The sequence below is a fragment of the Pecten maximus genome, chromosome 3 (assembly GCF_902652985.1).
Source record: "Pecten maximus chromosome 3, xPecMax1.1, whole genome shotgun sequence".
Classification (NCBI taxonomy): Eukaryota; Metazoa; Mollusca; class Bivalvia; order Pectinida; family Pectinidae; genus Pecten; species Pecten maximus.
The window spans coordinates 16,755,951-16,776,766 of record NC_047017.1 but is presented as its reverse complement, the minus strand read 5'-3'; the positions used below and the strand labels follow the sequence as shown (position 1 = coordinate 16,776,766).

Below are 20,816 nucleotides of genomic sequence, written 5' to 3'. Positions count from 1 at the left end.
TGATGTTGTATTGGACAGGTTGTTGAGATACTCAGGGTTTGATTAAACAGGTTTCAGTTTAGATAGTGGTGAATATTTCCTTAATCATGCACATTAAAGCAGGTTGATAATGAATCCCAGCTGATGAAATACTGAAAAAGTTTGTTTACTGGTTCAGAACTAATTGTTAAGACTGGCAACCCTCATTAAAAGTTTGTTTAATATTAATGACTACATGTAAGTATAATTGTACAAAGAGAAACGAAATTGAACTGTCAGTTGGACCCCACTAAATTACAGTTTACAGTATAATGGATATATATTAATGATTTATTCCTTCAAAACATACAGTTTCTTCTGTTGAAGATGCTACATTAAGTTAGTAATATTTCATAAACTTATTTTCAGTATTGTCAGTTGTGGGCTTATTTTGTATCATTGTTGGTACTTGTGTTTGTAATGTAATTATGGATAAAATATCGCTCCACAATAAATGTGTATGCAGGGATCAATCTAGTCTAGTTATTGATGTAAATATGCTATATAGAAAAAAAATCACCTTTTAACCATTGTTTGCAGAAAATGTAGAGCTGAACAATGGACAAAATTTCAAAGGGGGCGTTAAATTACATTTCACAGCATAGGAGCATTACATTACTAAAAATGCAAAATTTCTGATTTCCTTTTTTTTTACGTAAAATCTTCCAAACATTAGTGTCTGCTTGAAACAATTGAATCCTTACTGTTTCTACTTATGTTAACGTTCCAGTCCATGTAAAAAACCAAACAAAAAACACCCAATTTTTCTTCAGATACATGTATTTAGACAAAAAATGTACCTGGGGTATAATACCCCTTGATATCTGGATTGATCCCAATGTAGTAGTTTTTAAGTGTTTTGTAATTTGTAAGTCTTAGATTTTATTTTGTTCATAAATATTAATTGTTCAGCCATCCTTTTAACCTACATTATGTATTACATTTTACTGTTTATAGAAATTACTGGAATTTTTACCTTCAGTTTGTTTGTTTATATTTCAACATAGTAGGAAGGTCTTTCACTTGATCGCTAGTATTGATATTTGTATTGCTGTATAAGTAATATATCTTATGATTTTGTCTTGTTATGTAAGTAAAAAGATAATTTTAGAGATGTAAACAAGGGAGATAAATGATGGTTGTGATTGACAGGCGAGGATGCTGGTTACAGAACATAATCTCCTGGACGTTATTATGCAGTCTTTCCTCAAGTGTTGTGAAGAGAAGAAAAATAGTGAGTTTTATACATCAAACATTTCATATTCATGGTACATGTTTAACATATAACCTCAAAGAATATTTTTTAATATTGTTTCTTTTTCTTAAAGGCAATAAAAAGTTTTCTTCATGAAGCATTTTCACTTGAAACAAGTGTCATTTCCAAACAAAAATGTATTTAAGGGTGTAATTTTAAAGAATTCAAAGCATGATTTTTGGGCATAAATGTCCTTTCCAATTTGTATGGTGTTGAATCTTTGCCAAAATAGAGTATTAGAAAATCTTTAAGTGAAATCAATTTAACATCATAAAATTAAGACTAGAGGTGCAATATAGGTAAAATTTGAACAGAAAAATTCTTGTCTTGTTGCAATTAAATATTGTACAAATACTGATTGTGAAGCCAAGATGTTATTGTGCTTGATCTGTGTCACAGATGAGGGGAAGCTGGCCTTTGACAGAGGTGATAGGAATCAAGCTTTTAAGAGAGCCTGCTACATGTTGTATGATATGAAGTAAGTGTTATATCAAGTTCCTGTCTCTTATAAGGTCAATTAATATTTTGATGGTAGCCATTGTATTTGTGCCATTTTGGATTGTTTTTAAGGTTGATAGTTATATATTTATATATAATGACACCCATTCATTGAGTATAATTAATTAATGGGCAATTGAAACATCTAAATATCAAGCACAAAACTATCCTTATGATATTAACTAGTAAAAATGAAACTCTATTATCACAGATATGCCCTGACTTGTAAACCATCTGATCATGAGTGGACTGACAAGCTGAGGGAGAATTTCCTTTTGGGTTTACGATCATTCCTGTCTCTCCTCAAAATGATGCAGGTAAATAGACTTCATGCACAGTCCTGAAGTGGTATGATGAGCTCAAACTAAAAATTGTTGAATAATGTATTCTATAAGACATAAATATAAAAAAAAGTTCTACCATGATAGTACCACTTAGTTGTTGACACAAAGTTTGTTTCACATTCTTATGATTATAATAAAACATATTTATGGAACAAAGATTTTGTGATCTAATAGCAATTTACAGAAGATTAATACAAACAAAAAACATATATTATGTTCGACTTTAAAAATATTGAAGAATCAGAAAAGCTGTTATGACATAAAATCTTACCAGAAAAAGAAAACATGGCAGAAAACCTGAGCCTTGACAGCAATTGGCTGTCAGTAAATGTTATGTCTGACTCAGTAAATGTTATGTCAGTTAATGTTATGTTACAGGGTATGGATGCCGTCATCAGACAGACAGGCACACATCTGGAGTACGAGCCTGAGTGGGAGGGGGCCTTTAACTTACAGCTCAAACAGGATGATATCATCGCTGAGTTCATCAGCTGGTGTGGCCAGGATGTAAGTAATGTTCCAATTTATATTGTGGTTCTGTATTGACCGAGTTTAGGGAACCATGGCCGGTATACTGAGAAGATAAAGTGGTGGGCTGGGCTTACTTCTGAATAGACATGTAGTCAAAATGAAAGATGAAACCCCTTTGAACTCAAGGCATAGAAACTCATCATAATTCATCATTATTATTCATTCCACAATTTTTATACATGAGTCATCAAGACAAGCCTGAAATCCCTTTGGCAAAGTTCTGGATTCACCCCTGATGTTTACAGGCCCTCAAAGGTTGCTGAAAGTATCTTTGACATTGCTGAATAATTCTTTTTACCTGTCACATAAATATCTTTAATAATAGATTGATTAGAAATCAAAAATATCAATGCAGATAAACATTGTTCAAGATTTAAAAATTTAGTTTTTATTACAGAAACAAACCCTGATAGGTGCATACAAGATCACCATGGAGATTTTGTCACAGTGTAAAGATAAACCTGCAACAGTGAAACGTGAATTCAAATCAGGTATGGAAAAATTATTATTATCAATAAGGAAACATACCTTACACCGTATACCTAATAGAGCCACAAGGCTTCATAGGTTCCTGTTGTTAGAAGTGATTAAAAGGAAAATGAGAAAGAAGGGAGAAGTAAGGAAAAGATCAGTCTGACATAAAACTAAACATGATCATTCAATGGTCGGTGCCAAGATCGTTCATAGATCTCATTTTATTGAATATAGAACTATTGTTTGGGGGGAAAAACATTAAAATGGTTTATAACCAAGGGATGACACACTGTAAGTTGGCATGAAAATTGACGAGGAAATGTATAGTTTTGTCATGATATTTATTTTAGTGGCGGGATTTAAGGCTAGGTGTGTGCGGTATGATGTGGCCAGTCAGCACGTGTCCATACACCTCCCACTTACACGGTTTATGGCAGGTAAGCCAAGCTCCTCAAACTTACTCAGTTGCTTAAGGAATTCTTATATGATGAAGAAATATTTGTTGCAACTAATTAACTGGATGAATAAATATTGTTGTGCTAAATTAATCTGCTATTATAATAATATAATCTGTAGTTAAATGTAGACCATTATATTATACTAAATGATTGAGGACCCTAAATAGGACTTATGTTACACATACCATATTTATCAAGCTGTAAGCCAACTCATGTCTATTGTAGTTCTGCAATAAGCCCCCCCCCCCCCCCCCCCCCCCCCCTCTTTGAGTCAAATTAATTATATATGTTGACCCCCTTAGGTTTATAACTAAATACAATATGTTGTAAAAGAGTATGATTTTCTGTGTGTCCAATTTCACTGAATTTCCTATATGTTAACTGTATGTGCATCCTACAGATCCCATGTATAAAGATTTATGTTTTTGTAGGTCTTTGTTTACATCTTGAGAAGCATGGCCTCAACTTAAACTCACCAGAGCTGGCTATGGATGTACATGTATGTATTATGAGTTATATAATTATATATATTATGAAAAATGTATTCGCTTCAATGTGTGAAAAAAGAAATCTGAATCCAACATGATGAGCTAAATCTTTCATTTAGGTGTGGTGTGACTTGTGTTGATATATCAGCTAAATCTTTCATTTAGGTGTGGTGTGACTTGTGTTGATATTTCAGCTAAATCTTTCATTTAGGTGTGGTGTGACTTGTGTTGATATTTGAATAGATACTTATGGGGTTCATGTACATTTACAGTAATAGTTGAGAGTTAGATAACTATCAGTCATCAAGTTAGGGGAAATTTTTCTCTTATATATAGTATATATGTCTGTAAAATGCACTTGTCTAGTTTTCCTGCTGAGACAAAGCTGTATGATGTTGAGACACAGCTGTATGATGTCGAGTCACAGCTGTATGATGTCGAGACAAAGCTGTATGATGCCGAGACAAAGCTGTATGATGTTGAGACACAGCTGTATGATGTTGAGACACAGCTGTATGATGTTGAGACAAAGCTGTATGATGTTGAGACACAGCTGTATGATGTCGAGACACAGTTGTATAATGATGAGACAAAACTGTATGATGTTGAGACACAGCTGTATGATGTTGAGACAAAGCTGTATGATGTTGAGACACAGCTGTATGATGTTGAGAAACAGCTGTATGATGTCGAGACACAGCTGTATGATGTTGAGACACAGCTGTATGTCGAGACACAGCTGTATGATATTGAGACACAGCGGTATGTCAAGACAGCTGTATGATGTCGAGACACAGCTGTATGATGCTGAGACACAGCTGTATGATGTCGAGACACAGCTGTATGATGTCGAGACACAGCTGTATGATGCTGAAACAAAGCTATATGATGTTGAGACACAGCTATGTGATGCAGAAACAGAACTATAGGAACAGATAGTCACAGAAATAACTCAATTTAGTTGAATCGTCTTGTGTGTAATACATTTAATACCATTGTACTGTTACAGAGTTTGACCCCTGTTGATCTGATAGAACCACCCCTTCGAGTATTGGTGATGATAGCTCAGTCTCAAGCTAACATGTGGCGTCGCAACGGCTACGGACTTCTCAACCAGGTAAAATTGGCTGTACACTATATAGAGCTAAAGTATAAACATTGATTGAGCCAATGGTGCTAAGTGAGGGATAATCTTGATTTCATTTTAAAATTCATATCTTAAAGTTGACTGTAAAAATATTTACTTGTCTCTAAAATATTAATTAATGTTAAAACTGCTTATGGTGATATTTTGAATTTTCCTTTTCTTGTTTCAGATATTTTTCTACCATAATGTGAAATGTAGGAGAGAGATGTATGACAAAGACATTGTTATGCTGCAGGTAAATATAAGATAACTAAATAGACTTACTAGTTATAGTAGGTAGTTATTGTGTACTTCACTGTTATAACATGATATATACTGAATCACATATACAGGTGTAAATATTCAGTATCACCCATACCATCTACATAACTACTGTACCAGATAATATACTGATGTTCTGTTACAGGTTGGAACCTCTGTGATAAACAGCAATGAATTCCTCATTCACCTACTCAATAAGTTTGGCCTGCTGGCCTGGGCCAAGTAAGTCAGGTTTATTATTATCAGGGCAAACATCAAGAGGTTTGTGAGATAGAAAGCAGAAGGTAATGGCGTGCATCTGTTCTCTATCAGAAAAAACAAAATGCTGATGTCACTTCATTTTAATCCAGTTTCAGGACATCTTTTCACTGTCTTCTGTTATTAAATGTCAGTATCATATTTTCTAATTTACAATAATTTAGAAAAATATTAAGGTTGGTTGTCTTAAATGAGTTTTTCCTTTTTGTGATCAGTGTAAAATATCTTTACTTTTGAGGAAAAACTGATGAGAATGATATGGAGATAGAGATTAGAATAAGGAAAATAGAGGTTGAAAGGAGGCAGTTGTGTCATACAAAGAGAAACATTGTAATGACTATCTAATGTGTTACAGTCCGGAGTATGATGTGCCAGGGACTCAAGAAGATATGATCAAACAGACGGTGACATTGGCTGAGGAATTCCTGAACCTACTCATCATTATCATAGGTACTGTATCTTGGGTACACTGTCCAGTCTGTCTATAACTACTGACCATCCGACCCACGTATAACTTATCTCAAACTACACCTGTCTAATCCGACCCAAGTACAACCTGTCTAATCCGACCCACGTATAACTTATCTCAAACTACACCTGTCTAATCCGACCCAGGTATAACATGTCTAAAGTCATCCCTGTTTAATCCGACCAAGTATAACCTGTCACAAATTACACCCGTCTAATCCACCCTCAGTATAACCTGTCTAAAGCTACCCCTGTCTAATCCACCCTCAGTATAATCTGTCTAAAGCTATCCCTGTTTAATCCCTGTCTAATCTGACCCCAGTGTAACTTGTTTAATGCTATCTCTCTAATCTGACCCAAGTATATAACCTGTCTAAAGCTATCCCTGTCTAATCTGACCCCAGTATATAACCTGTCTAAAGCTATCCCTGTCTAATCTGACCCCAGTATAACCTGTCTAAAGCTACCCCTGTCTAATATGACCCCTGTATAACCTGTCTAAAGCTATCCCTGTCTAATCTGACCCAAGTATAACCTGTCTAAAGCTACCCCTGTCTAATCTGACCCAAATATAACCTGTCTAAAGCTATCCCTGTCTAATCTGACCCCTGTATAACCTGTCTAACACTATCCCTGTCTAATCTGACCCCAGTATAACCTGTCTAAAGCTATCCCTGTCTAATCTGACTCCAGTATATAACCTGTCTAAAGCTATCCTTGTCTAATCTGACCCCAGTATAACCTGTCTAAAGCTACCCCTGTCTAATATGACCCCAGTATAACCTGTCTAAAGCTACCCCTGTCTAATCTGACCCTAGTATAACCTGTCTAAAGCTACCCCTGTCTAATCTGACCCCAGTATAACCTGTCTAAAGCTACCACTGTCTAATATGACCCCTGTATAACCTGTCTAAAGCTATCCCTGTCTAATCTGACCCAAGTATAACCTGTCTAAAGCTACCCCTGTCTAATCTGACTCCAGTATAACCTGTCTAAAGCTACCACTGTCTAATATGACCCCTGTATAACCTGTCTAAAGTTATCCCTGTCTAATCTGACCCCAGTATAACCTGTCTAAAGCTATCCCTGTCTAATCTGACCCAAGTATAACCTGTCTAAAGCTACCCCTGTCTAATCTGACCCTAGTATAACCTGTCTAAAGCTACCCCTGTCTAATTTGACCCAAGTATAACCTGTCTAAAGCTATCCCTGTCTAATTTGACCCAAATATAACCTGTCTAAAGCTACCCCTGTCTAATCTGACCCTAGTATAACCTGTCTAAAGCTACCCCTGTCTAATCTGACCCCAGTATAACCTGTCTAACACTATCCCTGTCTAATCTGACCCAAGTATAACCTGTCTAAAGCTATCTTTGTCTAATCCAACCCCTGTCAATACCATTTATACAATGTTAACATCTAAGTACATTACTGGTCCTCGGGTGACAGGGTGGTAAAGCACTTCCCTTTTGCCTTGGTGACCAGGTTCATTTCACAGATTAGATTTGAAAAGGTAGTTTGGGTCACTCTGATTTCCTCCCACAGTAAGACCACTTGCATACCTCCATCCAGGCCAAAAGAGTGATTGATATAACTTGATTTTCGATTGTTGTTAAAATAGTCTACAAGATAAAGCATATAATTGATGGTTATGATTTATAATATATTGATCAAATAGAAAAATATATCAACATCTGTATTGATTATTCCTATGCCCAGTACAACAATACCTATTTATATACATAATGTACATAACTATATATGTATAAAGATATTTAGTATAAGGCTATATGTACACTAGATACTGATGATTTCGGGTATTGATAGGTGAGCGCTACGTGGAAGGTATCGGTGATGTGACAAGTGAAGACACAGTCCAGCGTGAGATCGTCCACCAGCTGTGTATATCACCAATGGCCCATAGTGAGCTCGCCAAGGCTCTCCCAGAGGATGTGAGTAGGCAAAATATGTGATCTTCAACAGTCTGTCCAGTTCAATTATTTAAAGTTCAAGAATCTTACCAAACAGAAACCATGTGTTGTCACATTAACTTATCAAATGGATTAAAAGTGAGATTAAAAATGAGGTCACTGTAAATGCAATTTTCAATATCCTTTATAGTCTAATAATTTTAATTTCACAACCATCGTCATTTATAATTTTATACATCATACTTTAGTTCACGATCATTATCTCTTGTACGAGTATACGTCTCGGTCCACCCTACTGCCATAAATGAGGACACTGTTTCCATGATAGAATTATCACATCCTCATTATAAAAACTTAATTTCATATTTTAAACTCATGAAAGAGCACACAGTTGTTTTCATTACTACAAGATATAAGTCTCCATCACCTAATTATGCAACTTAAGTACCTTGTTACATTTTCAATTAGTTCGTGGTGCAAGATGACTTACATCGTCTGTAATGACTAGGTTTTTTTGTGAGAGTATACTTATACTTATACTTAATTTTCTTATGTGAGAATTAGGGGGATGGCGACATAAGTAAGTTAGCATTTAATTTACGCCTTACTTTAATGTACAATGGTACCTTCTTTCAAGCCATTACAACCATCAGTTTAAGAGAAAAGGTATATTGCTGCAATTTTATTGAAGTTGAAAGTATCATTCTCAGTCAATATCACTGCTTGTCATCACCTACCTGAAGCTGCAGAGTTTTTGAAACAATGATATTGCAGAATAATTTCCATTCAAATGTTGATGTGCATGTGAACTGCCTCTATATCATGAAATTTAGAAAAAAAAGAAGAAATTAAAGAAAAAAAAAACCAAAAAACAAAAATCAGCTCTCTGAGTTAATATTTGTATCAACTGTAAATGTCCATTCTGAGACAAAATATCAATCTGAGCTGTATGGCAGAGATCTTCATAAATTTACACTGCATCTCCAGCAATAATTAGCTTCTCTTTTCTCCATTCAATGCTTACTTTTAAAACTGTATCGGCTTCTTTTCTCTTTGTTTACCAACAAACATGCTCTATAAACGTTTTATACTGTTATGATGTTAAGGACTGGCACAACATAAATGAAAATAGTTTCAATAGAGTAATAAATTCTTTCTTCAGGTAAAACTTTCATGGTTATAGATTACCTTGGTAATAAGAACACAGTTTCATAAGATAATTATTTTTGGCATATTCTAAAGTTGTTGTAGAGCTATGAGAGTGGGTGGCACTTTTAAAACATTGACCTGGGGACAATATGCTTGGACCTATAGCTTATCAAACTGATGGCTAGCGATAGATTGTTCTTATAAGAAACCATGAGTCAGTTTACTCATCTACTCAAACAGCCAAATAAAGAAAATAAGATTAAGGCATTGCTGTGCTTTATTTACTGTTAAAGGGCATTCCTTTGTTTGAATAAAGTTTAGGTCGTCAAAATGAAATTTACTGGAAAATATGTATTTTTTCCAAGTTTTAAAAGCTATAATCTTTACATTAATATGGCAGTTTTTCTCTCAAGATAAACACATTAATATGGCAGTTTTACTCTCAAGATATACCAAAGTTCTTCGAGTATTAAGTCCTAAAAATTCTTAATTCGACCCGAAGTATCATTAATTACCGCAAAGACAACATATCGTATTTGTATACGATAAGCTTTTTTCCTGTAGCTAGGCACAAACACTAATATTATCATCGTTCGGACATAGATTTCATCAATAGAAATTGTGCATGTTTCTGATGTCCAAATTAAGGAATGTCGCTTTAACATTTGCTACCGTTTCCCTTTACAGAGTAATCACGAGACTGGTATTGAACAGGTCATCAACCTTGTTTCTACATTCAAGTAAGTCCCTGTGGTTGTCATATCGTATAATGGAGTCCTTCTGATTTTATTGTCAAGTAAGCCCCTGTGATTTTTATGCCCGATAAAGTCCTAGAATTGTGTCAAGAAAGCCCCCATGGGTTGTTATACCTCTACAAACATGTTTTTTTTTTACAAAACTTCTTTGATATTACAGTGAATATTTTATCCTTACAGGAAGTCAGCATCGAGCTCCTCAGGGCGATTTGAACTGAAGAAAGAGTCCTACAAAGAATATAACAAGTACTTCTATCACTACAGTCGGGCTGAGCAATCAAAGGTACAGAACATATACATGTATAGAATTCCATGTCCATTGATATGATAATATAGACGATAACAGGTTTTCTTAATCTCTTTAATGGCTGAATTTATGATATGTCTCTTTAAGACAGACAAGTTTTCTCATTTCAAAGCATATTAAATTGTAATAACAGAGTATGTCTCTTTTTAAGGCAAACAATATTTTGTTCCTTGTTTAAATTCTGAAATATTTTTGTACTTGCAGTCAGAGGAAGCCCAGATAGAGAGGAAGAAGCATGAGAATGAAGGTCAAGGTAAATTACTTACAGTGACATAAATATTTACTATTATTAGATATTTGGCCATTTTTGTGTCGCCTTTGAAAAAGGAGACATATAGGTATTACTTTTCGGCGGCGTCGGTGTCGGCGTCGGCGTCGTCCGGAAAATGGTTTTCGTGCGATAACTTTAGTAGTTTAGAACGAATTAATTCGAAACTTCATGGGAAGGTTCATTACCATGATAGCTCGGACAAGTTCGATAACCAAAATTATTCGCACCTTTTTAAAAGAGTTATAGCCCTTTAATTTTTTGCAAAAATGGTTTCCACTCAATAACTTGAATAATTATTACAGGATTAATTTGAAACTTCATGGGAAGGTTCGTTACCATAATACTGTGGACAAGTTCGTTAACCAAATTTATTCGCACCATTTTAAAAGAGTTATGGCCCTTTAATTTTTTGCGAAAATGGTTTCCACTCAATAACTTGAATAATTATTACTGGATTAATTTGAAACTGCATGGGAAGGTTCGTTACCATAATACTATGGACAAGTTCGTTAACCAAATTTATTCGGACCTTTTTAAAAGAGTTATAGCCCTTTAATTTTTTTTGCGAAAATAGAATGTTCGTTACCATAATACTGTGGACAAGTTTGTTATTGTTTTTTTTTATTCAAGTCCTAATTTTAAAGAGTTATGACCCTTTAATTATTCGCATACACAGGCGACACCTCCACTTCCGTGGAATTCTTGTTTAGCTGACTTCTAGAATAGACAAAATAAATTTGATGGATATTACATTGTATAAATTATCTTTTCAGCTCTCCCACCTCCAAATCCACAGAAATTTAAACAGAACTTTCAGCCAATCACCAACCTCCTGCAGTGTGACATGATGCTGTATTTGATGCATCTGTTGCTGCAGCGGACGGCTGCCAAGAGGTCAAGGTCATGGTCCGAAGGACAGCTAGACAGGGTAAGATCTTGTTTATATCAACACTTGTAAGAGTAGTAACAGTCTATCTCAGTATCTCAATAAGTTTGATTCATTTTCTACTTCTTGGAATATTTGATACTTTTTTTTATCTCACTGGGATGAAGTCCATAAAACGCGTCATGTCTATAATAATGAGGAAACAGCTTAAATATTTGACACATGTTCCGTTTGACAAGACCTTTCCATTTGTACTACATTGGTGGACCTGGGACATTGAACATTAACTTTTACCTATTTTTTGAAGAACTAACTCTGAATTTAAACCCACTCGGCAAGATATGTTGTCTTCTGAAAACTCTTGTTATTGTGTTGTGCTCGTAACAGAAAGTCTATAGATATGAAATAAGGAGATATTAAATGTAAAAACAAGTATTTGTACAGTGTATCATATCATTATATCCAGAAAGTGTTGACATATCTTTCATGGTAAGTCAGTTTCTTTTGATTTCTGATTTACTGACCTGGATTATGGTGTGATAATTTCAGATCTTACACCTCATCGGCCTGGCATTGTTGGAACAGAAGCGAGCTGTCAATGAAGGAGACCATTCTTTCGACTTCTTGTCTAAAGCCCTTAGTGGTAAGCTGTTCTATGTTTCCCCCATAGTTGTAGGTCTGCCCTAAGTGGTAAGCTATTGTCTGTTTCCCCATAGCTGCAGTTCTGCCCTTCGTTATAAGCTTTTCTATGTTTTTCCCATAGTTATAGGTCTGCCTATTCTATGTTTTTCCCATAGCTATACGTCTGCCCTCAGTGACAAGCTATTCTATGTTTTTCCCATAGTTATACGTCTGCCTATTCTATGTTTTTCCCATAGCTATACGTCTGCCCTCAGTGACAAGCTATTCTATGTTTTTCCCATAGTTATAGGTCTGCCTATTCTATGTTTTTCCCATAGCTATACGTCTGCCCTCAATGACAAGCTATTCTATGTTTTTCCCATAGTTATACGTCTGCCCTTTGTGGTAAGCTGCTGAGACCAGCTGTCGTTTTGCTGTAGTATTGAGTTATGAGGGAGTTGTGGTTGGTCATAGTTGTAATCTACCAATGAAAACAACATATAATTACTTGTTTTCACATTACAGCTTTAAGACCTAATCTTCAAGTAAAAATCCTGTACATATACACCAAAATTGAAAGTAGAAACTGAAGTTCTCTACTCATATCTTTTCATTTGATGTTGAGAAAACTTCTTTGGGTGTTATTAAACCTTATGTTGAGAGAAGTATCTCTGGGTGTTATCAAACCTGATGTTGATAAAAGTTTCTATCATAATGGGTGTTATCAAACCTGTTTCTCTGCTATTGGGTTTACTTTGAATTCATAACTACAATGTACAACCTTACATGTGATGGAGTTTCCTTCTCGAATCAATACATGTACACATTGAAGATAAGTCTAGTATTCTCTAGTGTTCTTGTTAGAGTTGCAGATTGTCAGTTGTATAAAGTATAGGTTTTCTATAAAATTGCCTTTTTTGACATGATCACAAAAAGATCATGATTGATATATATTCCAATGAGAGCCTGTCCTATATGTTATTTATTAACAAGAACAGTGTATTTTGATGAATTCCTTTCCAATATACTCTAACATTTACCTTACAGATGACAAGAATTTAATGGCTATATTGGAAGGTCTGGTCGGTAATGCCAATCTGACTCACGAATCAACCAAGGACCTTCTAACATGGACACTTAAGGTAAACACTGAAGTGGACATTTTACTGATACAGATATAGCTAGGTTACCTTATAGGTAGATTTATAATTTTGAAATTAAGAATTGCAAATATTCAAAAATAGAAACAAAATACCAAAATATAATATTAAATAATTCTTAAACCCCTGCCATCAAATATTATTGTTCATCTTGTTGATCTAAAATGTTGATTCTTTAATTCAGCTGTTTTTGGAAGTGCGTAAATTGAAGAATGATCCCGTCAGTATGGACACGTTGGATCAATTGTCTAGTTCTACAAGCCGCAATCATGATGAAACAAAGAAACAAAAGGCCAAGATGGCTGCGAAACGACGTGCAAAAATCATGGCACAGATGTCAACGATGCAGAAAAATTTCATCAAAGAAAATGCTGAGTTATTCCAGAGTGCTGATTCTGAACTTAGTCGGGCATCGTCTGATATGGACATCAGGTGAGTTGGATTGTAGCCTGGAGATTCTGTTCAATAGCATTTTATCTTGGAGTTACGTTGTAATATACAATAGCGTCTTATCTTGGAGTTTCGGTGTAATATATGTTTTATGTTTTTGGTTTACAGTGATCTTCAGGGTGGCGGGTTCCCTGTGGCCCTCGGTAGAAAGAGGAGTAAGATGGCCAGCTCTGTCCCCTGTAAAGGCATGTGTATTCTGTGCCAGGAGGAACAGGAAATCCTACACAGCAGTCGTGCAATGGTCCTGGCAGCATTCGTACAGAGGTAGTGTTTTAAAGTCTTCTAAACAGTCTCGTAACTAGTTCTTTCATGATGAATCTAAATTCTCATGATTTTGTTTATGAGATGATTTTTTTAATGGAAATTTAAAATTGCTCTTTAAGAGAATGTTATTTCATTTATGAAAAATTTATTAGTTTAGGTATATTTTCAAGGATGTTTGTATATGAGGAATTTAATATTGAGGTTATTCCACTTAATATGTGTATATATCTCCAAAAATAAAGAATTCTTTTGGTGAGCATGTTTGAAAAAAGTGCTTGACTCTGTTCACTTATAGTAAAATCACTTTTACTATGGTTTCTCTTTGGCAAACCTTGAGTCTTCCTGTAGGGTAGATATTCTACTGGAACAATGCCGTCAAACGTTTGTTTTATAAACGAAATAGAAAATCTACCTTCTGACGTGATATAAAGAGATAGGAAATCTACCTTCTGATGTGATAGGAAATCTACCTTCTGATGTGATATAAAGAGATAGAAAATCTACCTTTTGACATGATATAAAGAGATAGAAAATCTACCTTCTGACTTGGACTGTACACTGTTAATGATTAGTCGCTAATTGACTTGACGTTCTGTTCTAAGTCTACCTTCTGTCATCGACTGCACACTGTGTTAATTAGTTGCTAATTGACGTGACGTTCTGTTCTAGGTCCACGGTACTATCACAATGTCGGAGTAAAATTCAATCGAAGGAAGAGGACTGTGATTACCTATTTAGTCCCTCTGACCTCAATACAGGCGCCTACACCAGCTCCTGTGGCCATGTGATGCATTTCGACTGTTGGCAGAGGTAAAGTGTCAACATGTATAGGCAGAGGGTGCCCGCCTTCATGCATCTTCTTATCTAGACAATGTACACTGTACATATTATATACGAAACCTCAATTCCATATGATTTCTATATTACATAGTATTATATTTACCATCATCATAAACCTTAATTTGTTTAAAGAAGAAAACTACAGGGATACACATTTTTTGTACCATGTATACTCATGTATTTTAAGGTCCAATTTTTAATGTGAATTTGACTTTTACAGGTTTTTCGATGCTGTGGTGATGAGGGAGCGACGGCGGCCTATACGGTTCCGTTCTAGCCTCAGCTATAGCATAGAGCATAATGAATTCCTGTGTCCCTCTCTGTGAAAGTATAAGCAATACTGTGATACCTGTTGTTCCTTCTCTTCCTTCCCTAATCCCAGACAGGTACGTATACAGTAATACGTCAGGGCCCTTGATAAACACGAAACACTGACTGTTAAGTCACCTCAGTAGAACATATGAAAATAAAAGGTTACTCACATACAAGTACCTGTGGAATGTTACTTTTGTGTTCAATAGATAAAATTGATGTTTTGTATTTACTATAATTGAAAAGGAATCTTAAGTTTAAGTAAATGAAGTTTAAGGTTAATAGAAACATTTATTTGTGAAAGGAAGATCATGGATTTAAATACATCATTTACACCTTTTGAAACCGTTTCACTACAGTTGGTATGTGAATAACGCACAGTGTAATAATTTGATGTGTTTTCCTATGGTGTGTAGTAATGTGTAGTTCTATGACGTGTATAGTGCAGTGTAATCATATTGAGAACATTTAATTTTCTATGATGTCATGTATATCTGTGGTGTGGTGTTTTATTTTATTTTAGTTTTATTTTGGATAACATAAAACTCCAAGGTTATTTGTGACTGGTTTTACAGCAATAAAGACGATGTTAACCTGACTTTCAATGACTGGTTGGACGGTCTACATAAATCTGTCCAAAACAGTAGAAAGGAGATGGATGACAAAGAGGCCAAAGGTAAGATTGTCATCATAGCATAGAGGTAGTCTTGTAACTGTAACTCATAGTAATACATTGTATCTGTGGGCATAGAAGGAATAAAATATTAAGGGTAAATTTTGGTCCTCAACAATGAGGTCGTTTATAAGGTCCTTAAGTCTATGTGTGATGAATTTAAGGATCAAAGGCAGGATTATATTATTTCATTGTCAAGTCATTGTCCACAAAAGACTGAAAATAGAATATTATTGTGATGTTATAATTATTAGAATCAGTTTCATTTAATATGATAATATCGTTGAATATAAAAATAGAAAAAACAACAGGGAAAATGAAAAACATTTAGTTATTCTGTAAAGTGCTTTTGAATAGAAATGAAATGAGTTCTGACTCCAAACTGTAAGGCTTGAAAAAGTATTCCTCTCATACATAAAAATCATAGAAATAAATCCAGGAAAGAGAAAAATGTTATGGTATTTCAAAGATGTAACTACTTGTAATCAGTCAACAAATTAAAGCTTCACATCAAGCATGCTTGATGAATTGTTTGTTTCTATGGACTGATGATAAGGATGGGAAGATGTTGGTCAAAATGTCAATGAAGATTTCAATTCTTTCCACAGACAAGATCGCCTATAAGTTTGATCCATCTCCCTTGAATGCAATAACAAAGATGATGGCTGAGAGTGTGGCCAACAACTTCAGGCTTCTATGGCAGTCATTTCAAAGTGATGGGTAAGCTTGGCAGGGACGGTGCCTGATGTTATTTATTTATCAGTAGATGTTGTGATATGGCAGGGAATCAAATATATTGTATACATGTCATCGCATTGATTATTTCATAGCCAGTAGTAGTCATGGGTTTTACCTATGTTCTTCAATCTGTCATGTTTTCACTTTGTCACAGAGAATTTGTTGCAGATACCGGTAACTCTTTTGAATTTTCATTAGTCCCCTACCAGTGAAACCAGGGGGACTATAGGTTTCTATTGGTATGTAACATCAGTATGAGTAGCTGCAGATCAGGTTCGAGTTTCAGGGTTTTGGGTCAAGGTCAAGGTCACTTACTATTTTTAGTGCGGGCGGGTAAGGGACATGTTTTGCTTCAGCAATACCCAATATGCTTGTTGAATGTATAAGTGTAGTTCATGAATGATGAATGGAATCATTTGTTTAATGACATATTTCATGAATCAAAATTCTATTGAAATAACATAATACATGTTTACTTTTACGTATCTATTTCATGTCTTGAAAAAGAACAAAAATTAAGATATTTGGTTAATATTTGATTTTAATCCATAATGTTATTAACTCTCTCAAACGATGTCCAGGGGATCTATTGCTATACCTCCGGTGCCGTCAGCATCCGTAGAAAGCTAGCTTAAACTTTTTAATGAAACGGTGTTGTGTCAGTACTAATGAGGATACAGCTTAGATGCTTAACATGTGTGTTCCTTGTGACAAGATCTTTCCATGTGACTTGCTGACCTTGACTTACTTTTTACTTACTTTTAAAAGATTTTTACCTTCAGCCATTGTGTGTTAACTGTACCAGATAGGGCTGTCATAGTTTTCATTGTGACAAAACCCTTCCATTGGTACTACATTTTTTGACCTGATGACCATAACCTTTGACCTACCTTTAGATAATAATTTCAAATTTCAACCCACTCTGCCAGCTATATTGTCTTCTGACATTCTTCTTTCATTCTATTGTTTATCTTTGTTTTCTTATCTATGAGTATCATATTTATGCCTGTCTGTAATTATGTTACAATTAACTTATCTATGATTTTATTTCAGTACCCTATTTGCTCAAAGTTTGACTGATATGGTGAAGAAGTTTGGCAGAGATGTCTACTCTGTATGTATAATTACTCCAAAATTATTAATTTTTAATTGTCTGAATTGAAATAAATGTAACTAACTGCATTTTTCAAATGTGTAAAACAATGCAGTAACTTGGATATCTTGGTAAATAAAAATCTAACAAAGGAAACATTTCTGATCAAATTTTATAGTCGCCTCACAAGATACAAGAATATATATATTGTATATGGAAAGCTACATGTCATAACTAATATACATTTACCTCAGTAGCACTATTATTGGGACAAAAACGACCATCAACCACCTACACTGATTGTTTCACACTTTTGTGCCTGCACCTTAGCATAAAACCAAGTAGGAATAATAACAGGAAAATATATATCACTAGATTTTTGATTGACTTGTTTCAGTTTGGCTTGAATGTTGAACCTGACGATGGAAATGTGAGAGTACCTTTCATGGCCTGGTCGACCTGTTCCTTCACTTTACAGTCTATAGGTAAGGTTGGAATGATAGAATCTCTCAACCCCTTGGGAGTGAGACGGGGGGGGGGGAATCCCAATCTCACCAGACGGGGGAGATTCTTAAGTTGCTTATTATATATATATAATAAGTATCTTACCCTGAGGGTTGAGACCCACTGTCTCATTCCATTGCAGTGAATAATTATTTTTCTCCTACCCAGTTTACCCTCTTATGTATCTAATATTGACGTTACATAAATGCAAGGGAATGTTGATGTGACGTGATTGAATTGTCGACGTGACGTCATTGTACTGTTGCCGTGACGTCAGGGTATTGTTGACATGACGAAATACAATTGTTGAGAACATGCAAAGGCATGTGTAGCTTCTCTTAACCCTAGGGTGAGAAAAGAAAATCTCACACTGGTAAAGTTGTGGATATCCTTGTCCAAGGTATTTAAGAGAACAGTGGACCGTCCACCATTTCTTCTATATACCTCTTCTGCCAGTGAAGGAAGACATAATGTGATATTGGTTATTCAACCATCTTGTCTGGTCATAACTTGAACTGTTAGAGATTTTGTTGTAGTTGGAAACACACACAGAATGGTAATATTAAATTTGATAATCACTTTGACCTTTACCTTTGGATGAAAGGTTAAATAAGTACAAAAATCTCAATGAAATAATGGTGATATATGGATAGAAGTTGAAAACTTGCCAGATGTAAATTTCATATTAGGAATTTATTTTATTATCCCCTCGCGACGAAAGTCGGGGAGGGGATATAGCGTTCCGTTCGTACGTATGTTCACTTTTTGTCAGCGCTCTTGCGACTTCATTTTTGAACGGATCCTGACCAAACTTCATATATGGGTCCAGCATGGGAATACCTCAAACGAGTTCGTATTTCAGGGTGCCAAGGTCAAGGTCAAGGTCACCGTTACTATTTATAGAAAATCTTTGTCAGCGCTCTTGCGACTTCATTTCTGAACGGATTCTGACCAAACTTCATATATGGGTCCAGCATGGGAATACCTCGAACGAGTTCGTGTTTCAGGGTGCCAAGGTCAAGGTCAAGTCACCGTTACTATTTATAGAAAATCTTTGTCAGCACTCTTGTGACTTCATTTCTGAACGGATCCTGACCAAACTTCATATATGGGTCCAGCATGGGAATACCTCGAACGAGTACGTGTTTTAGGGCGCCAAGGTCAAGGCCAATGTCACCGTTACTATTTATAGAAAATCTTTGTCAGCGCTGTAATGCGACTTCATTTTTGAACGGATCCTGACCAAACTTCATATATGGCAATACCTCGTTAGCCCTTGCCTGATAATAAGCCCATCCATGTCTATTGCAGTTCAGTGCAAATGACCACTGATGTTATTTCAATGTCCTGCAATAACCCCACCCTCCATTTTGCGTCAGAGTTCATGTGTTAACACGCGAGGGGATTTGTATCGTTTGCGATGCCTTGTTCCATATTAATTTAATTATCAAACAATTTTATAAAACAAGGGAATGTTGGGAGATATTACAAAGTAATTTGTCTTGGCATTTGACTTGTTTACAACAAGATACACATTGTGTGTTGTGTAATAACACTGAAGTTAGATTTGTTCACTGTGCAGTAGTACAATCTTTTTTACCAAGAAAGAAGTAGATTGAGGCCATGACTGAAGTCGCCCACTACATAACCTGATAATGGTATCTTCCACAGAACAACAGCTGAAGGTGGAGGAGAAACCCCTGTTTGGGTCGCTGTCCTCGCGTCAGTCGGACTGCCTCGCTGCTCTCATCAAGTTTGCCTGCATTTTCAGTCAGGTGACCCCCCAGAACCTAGTCAAGCAGCACTGTCTACGTCTCCTGTCGGGTTAGGCTTACATTCATATCTATTAAAATATTGCAGGTCATTCATCATTACAGCCGTTAAAAGAAAAACAGAATATATCAAAATTCAATTTGTAATTACACGCATTGTCACTTTGATATCAAGAAGATAATGCATGGATATCTAAGATTTCATATTAGAAATTATTAATAGAATTGAATGCTTCATAATGTATAGTTTGTGATTTACATGCTTGTGAATAGGTAGGGGTGAGGCGGCATTGGATCGCGTACCCTGGTACTCACCTTTCACTTAGGGCCTGAAAAGGTATGGCGTCACCTGCCGATTGTGAGTTTTCTCAGGATACTCAGGTTTTCCCCCACAGTAAGACCTCTCACGGCGCTTCCATCAGGGGTACATGTAACAAGAGCGATTACTGATCAAATTTGATAAAACTTCTTTTGCTATTGTTGTAAGATAATTAAAGTTGATAGTTTATAGCGTTTATGTGTTAAATTTCTATTTAACTAGCTCTAATGCCGGAGACTCATCGGATAAGAAAGGATATCCAGAGTATATTGGACATTGACATGTTCGGCTACCTTCTAACCTTGACTGTGAGCCTGCCATCACTACATGCGGAGAGTCAGACTCCCTCTATGGGTACTATACCTACCGGAGGGCTCGGGGATCATCACTCCCTTCAGCTAGTTCTCACCGCTCATATTGTCCAGATAATGCTTACCTGTGATATACCCTCTCAAGGTAAGATGATGTGGTGTCAGGGATGGAAACTGATGAATGTTTGAAATCAATTATAATTTTGATACAGCATTTTAAATAACAATATGTTACTTTCCCAAATATCATGTAATTGTGT

General features: G+C 35.5%; 1 protein-coding gene across 1 annotated transcript in view; it reads left to right on the top strand.

Annotated features, from left to right (window-relative positions):
• LOC117323375 (E3 ubiquitin-protein ligase UBR2-like) overlaps positions 1-20,816 on the top strand; it is a 42,047-nt gene that overhangs the window by 12,966 nt on the left and 8,265 nt on the right. Inside the window, 29 exon segments of the mRNA XM_033878553.1 lie at positions 1,171-1,252; positions 1,673-1,751; positions 1,983-2,088; positions 2,494-2,622; positions 3,044-3,137; positions 3,471-3,557; positions 4,010-4,077; positions 5,076-5,183; positions 5,383-5,448; positions 5,620-5,696; positions 6,088-6,182; positions 8,028-8,152; positions 9,968-10,020; positions 10,216-10,318; positions 10,547-10,595; positions 11,387-11,541; positions 12,049-12,142; positions 13,168-13,262; positions 13,465-13,712; positions 13,839-13,994; positions 14,664-14,804; positions 15,055-15,148; positions 15,150-15,220; positions 15,722-15,822; positions 16,428-16,539; positions 17,611-17,671; positions 18,048-18,135; positions 19,826-19,978; positions 20,468-20,701. Coding sequence (XP_033734444.1) covers positions 1,171-1,252; positions 1,673-1,751; positions 1,983-2,088; positions 2,494-2,622; positions 3,044-3,137; positions 3,471-3,557; positions 4,010-4,077; positions 5,076-5,183; positions 5,383-5,448; positions 5,620-5,696; positions 6,088-6,182; positions 8,028-8,152; positions 9,968-10,020; positions 10,216-10,318; positions 10,547-10,595; positions 11,387-11,541; positions 12,049-12,142; positions 13,168-13,262; positions 13,465-13,712; positions 13,839-13,994; positions 14,664-14,804; positions 15,055-15,148; positions 15,150-15,220; positions 15,722-15,822; positions 16,428-16,539; positions 17,611-17,671; positions 18,048-18,135; positions 19,826-19,978; positions 20,468-20,701 — 3,124 coding nt within the window.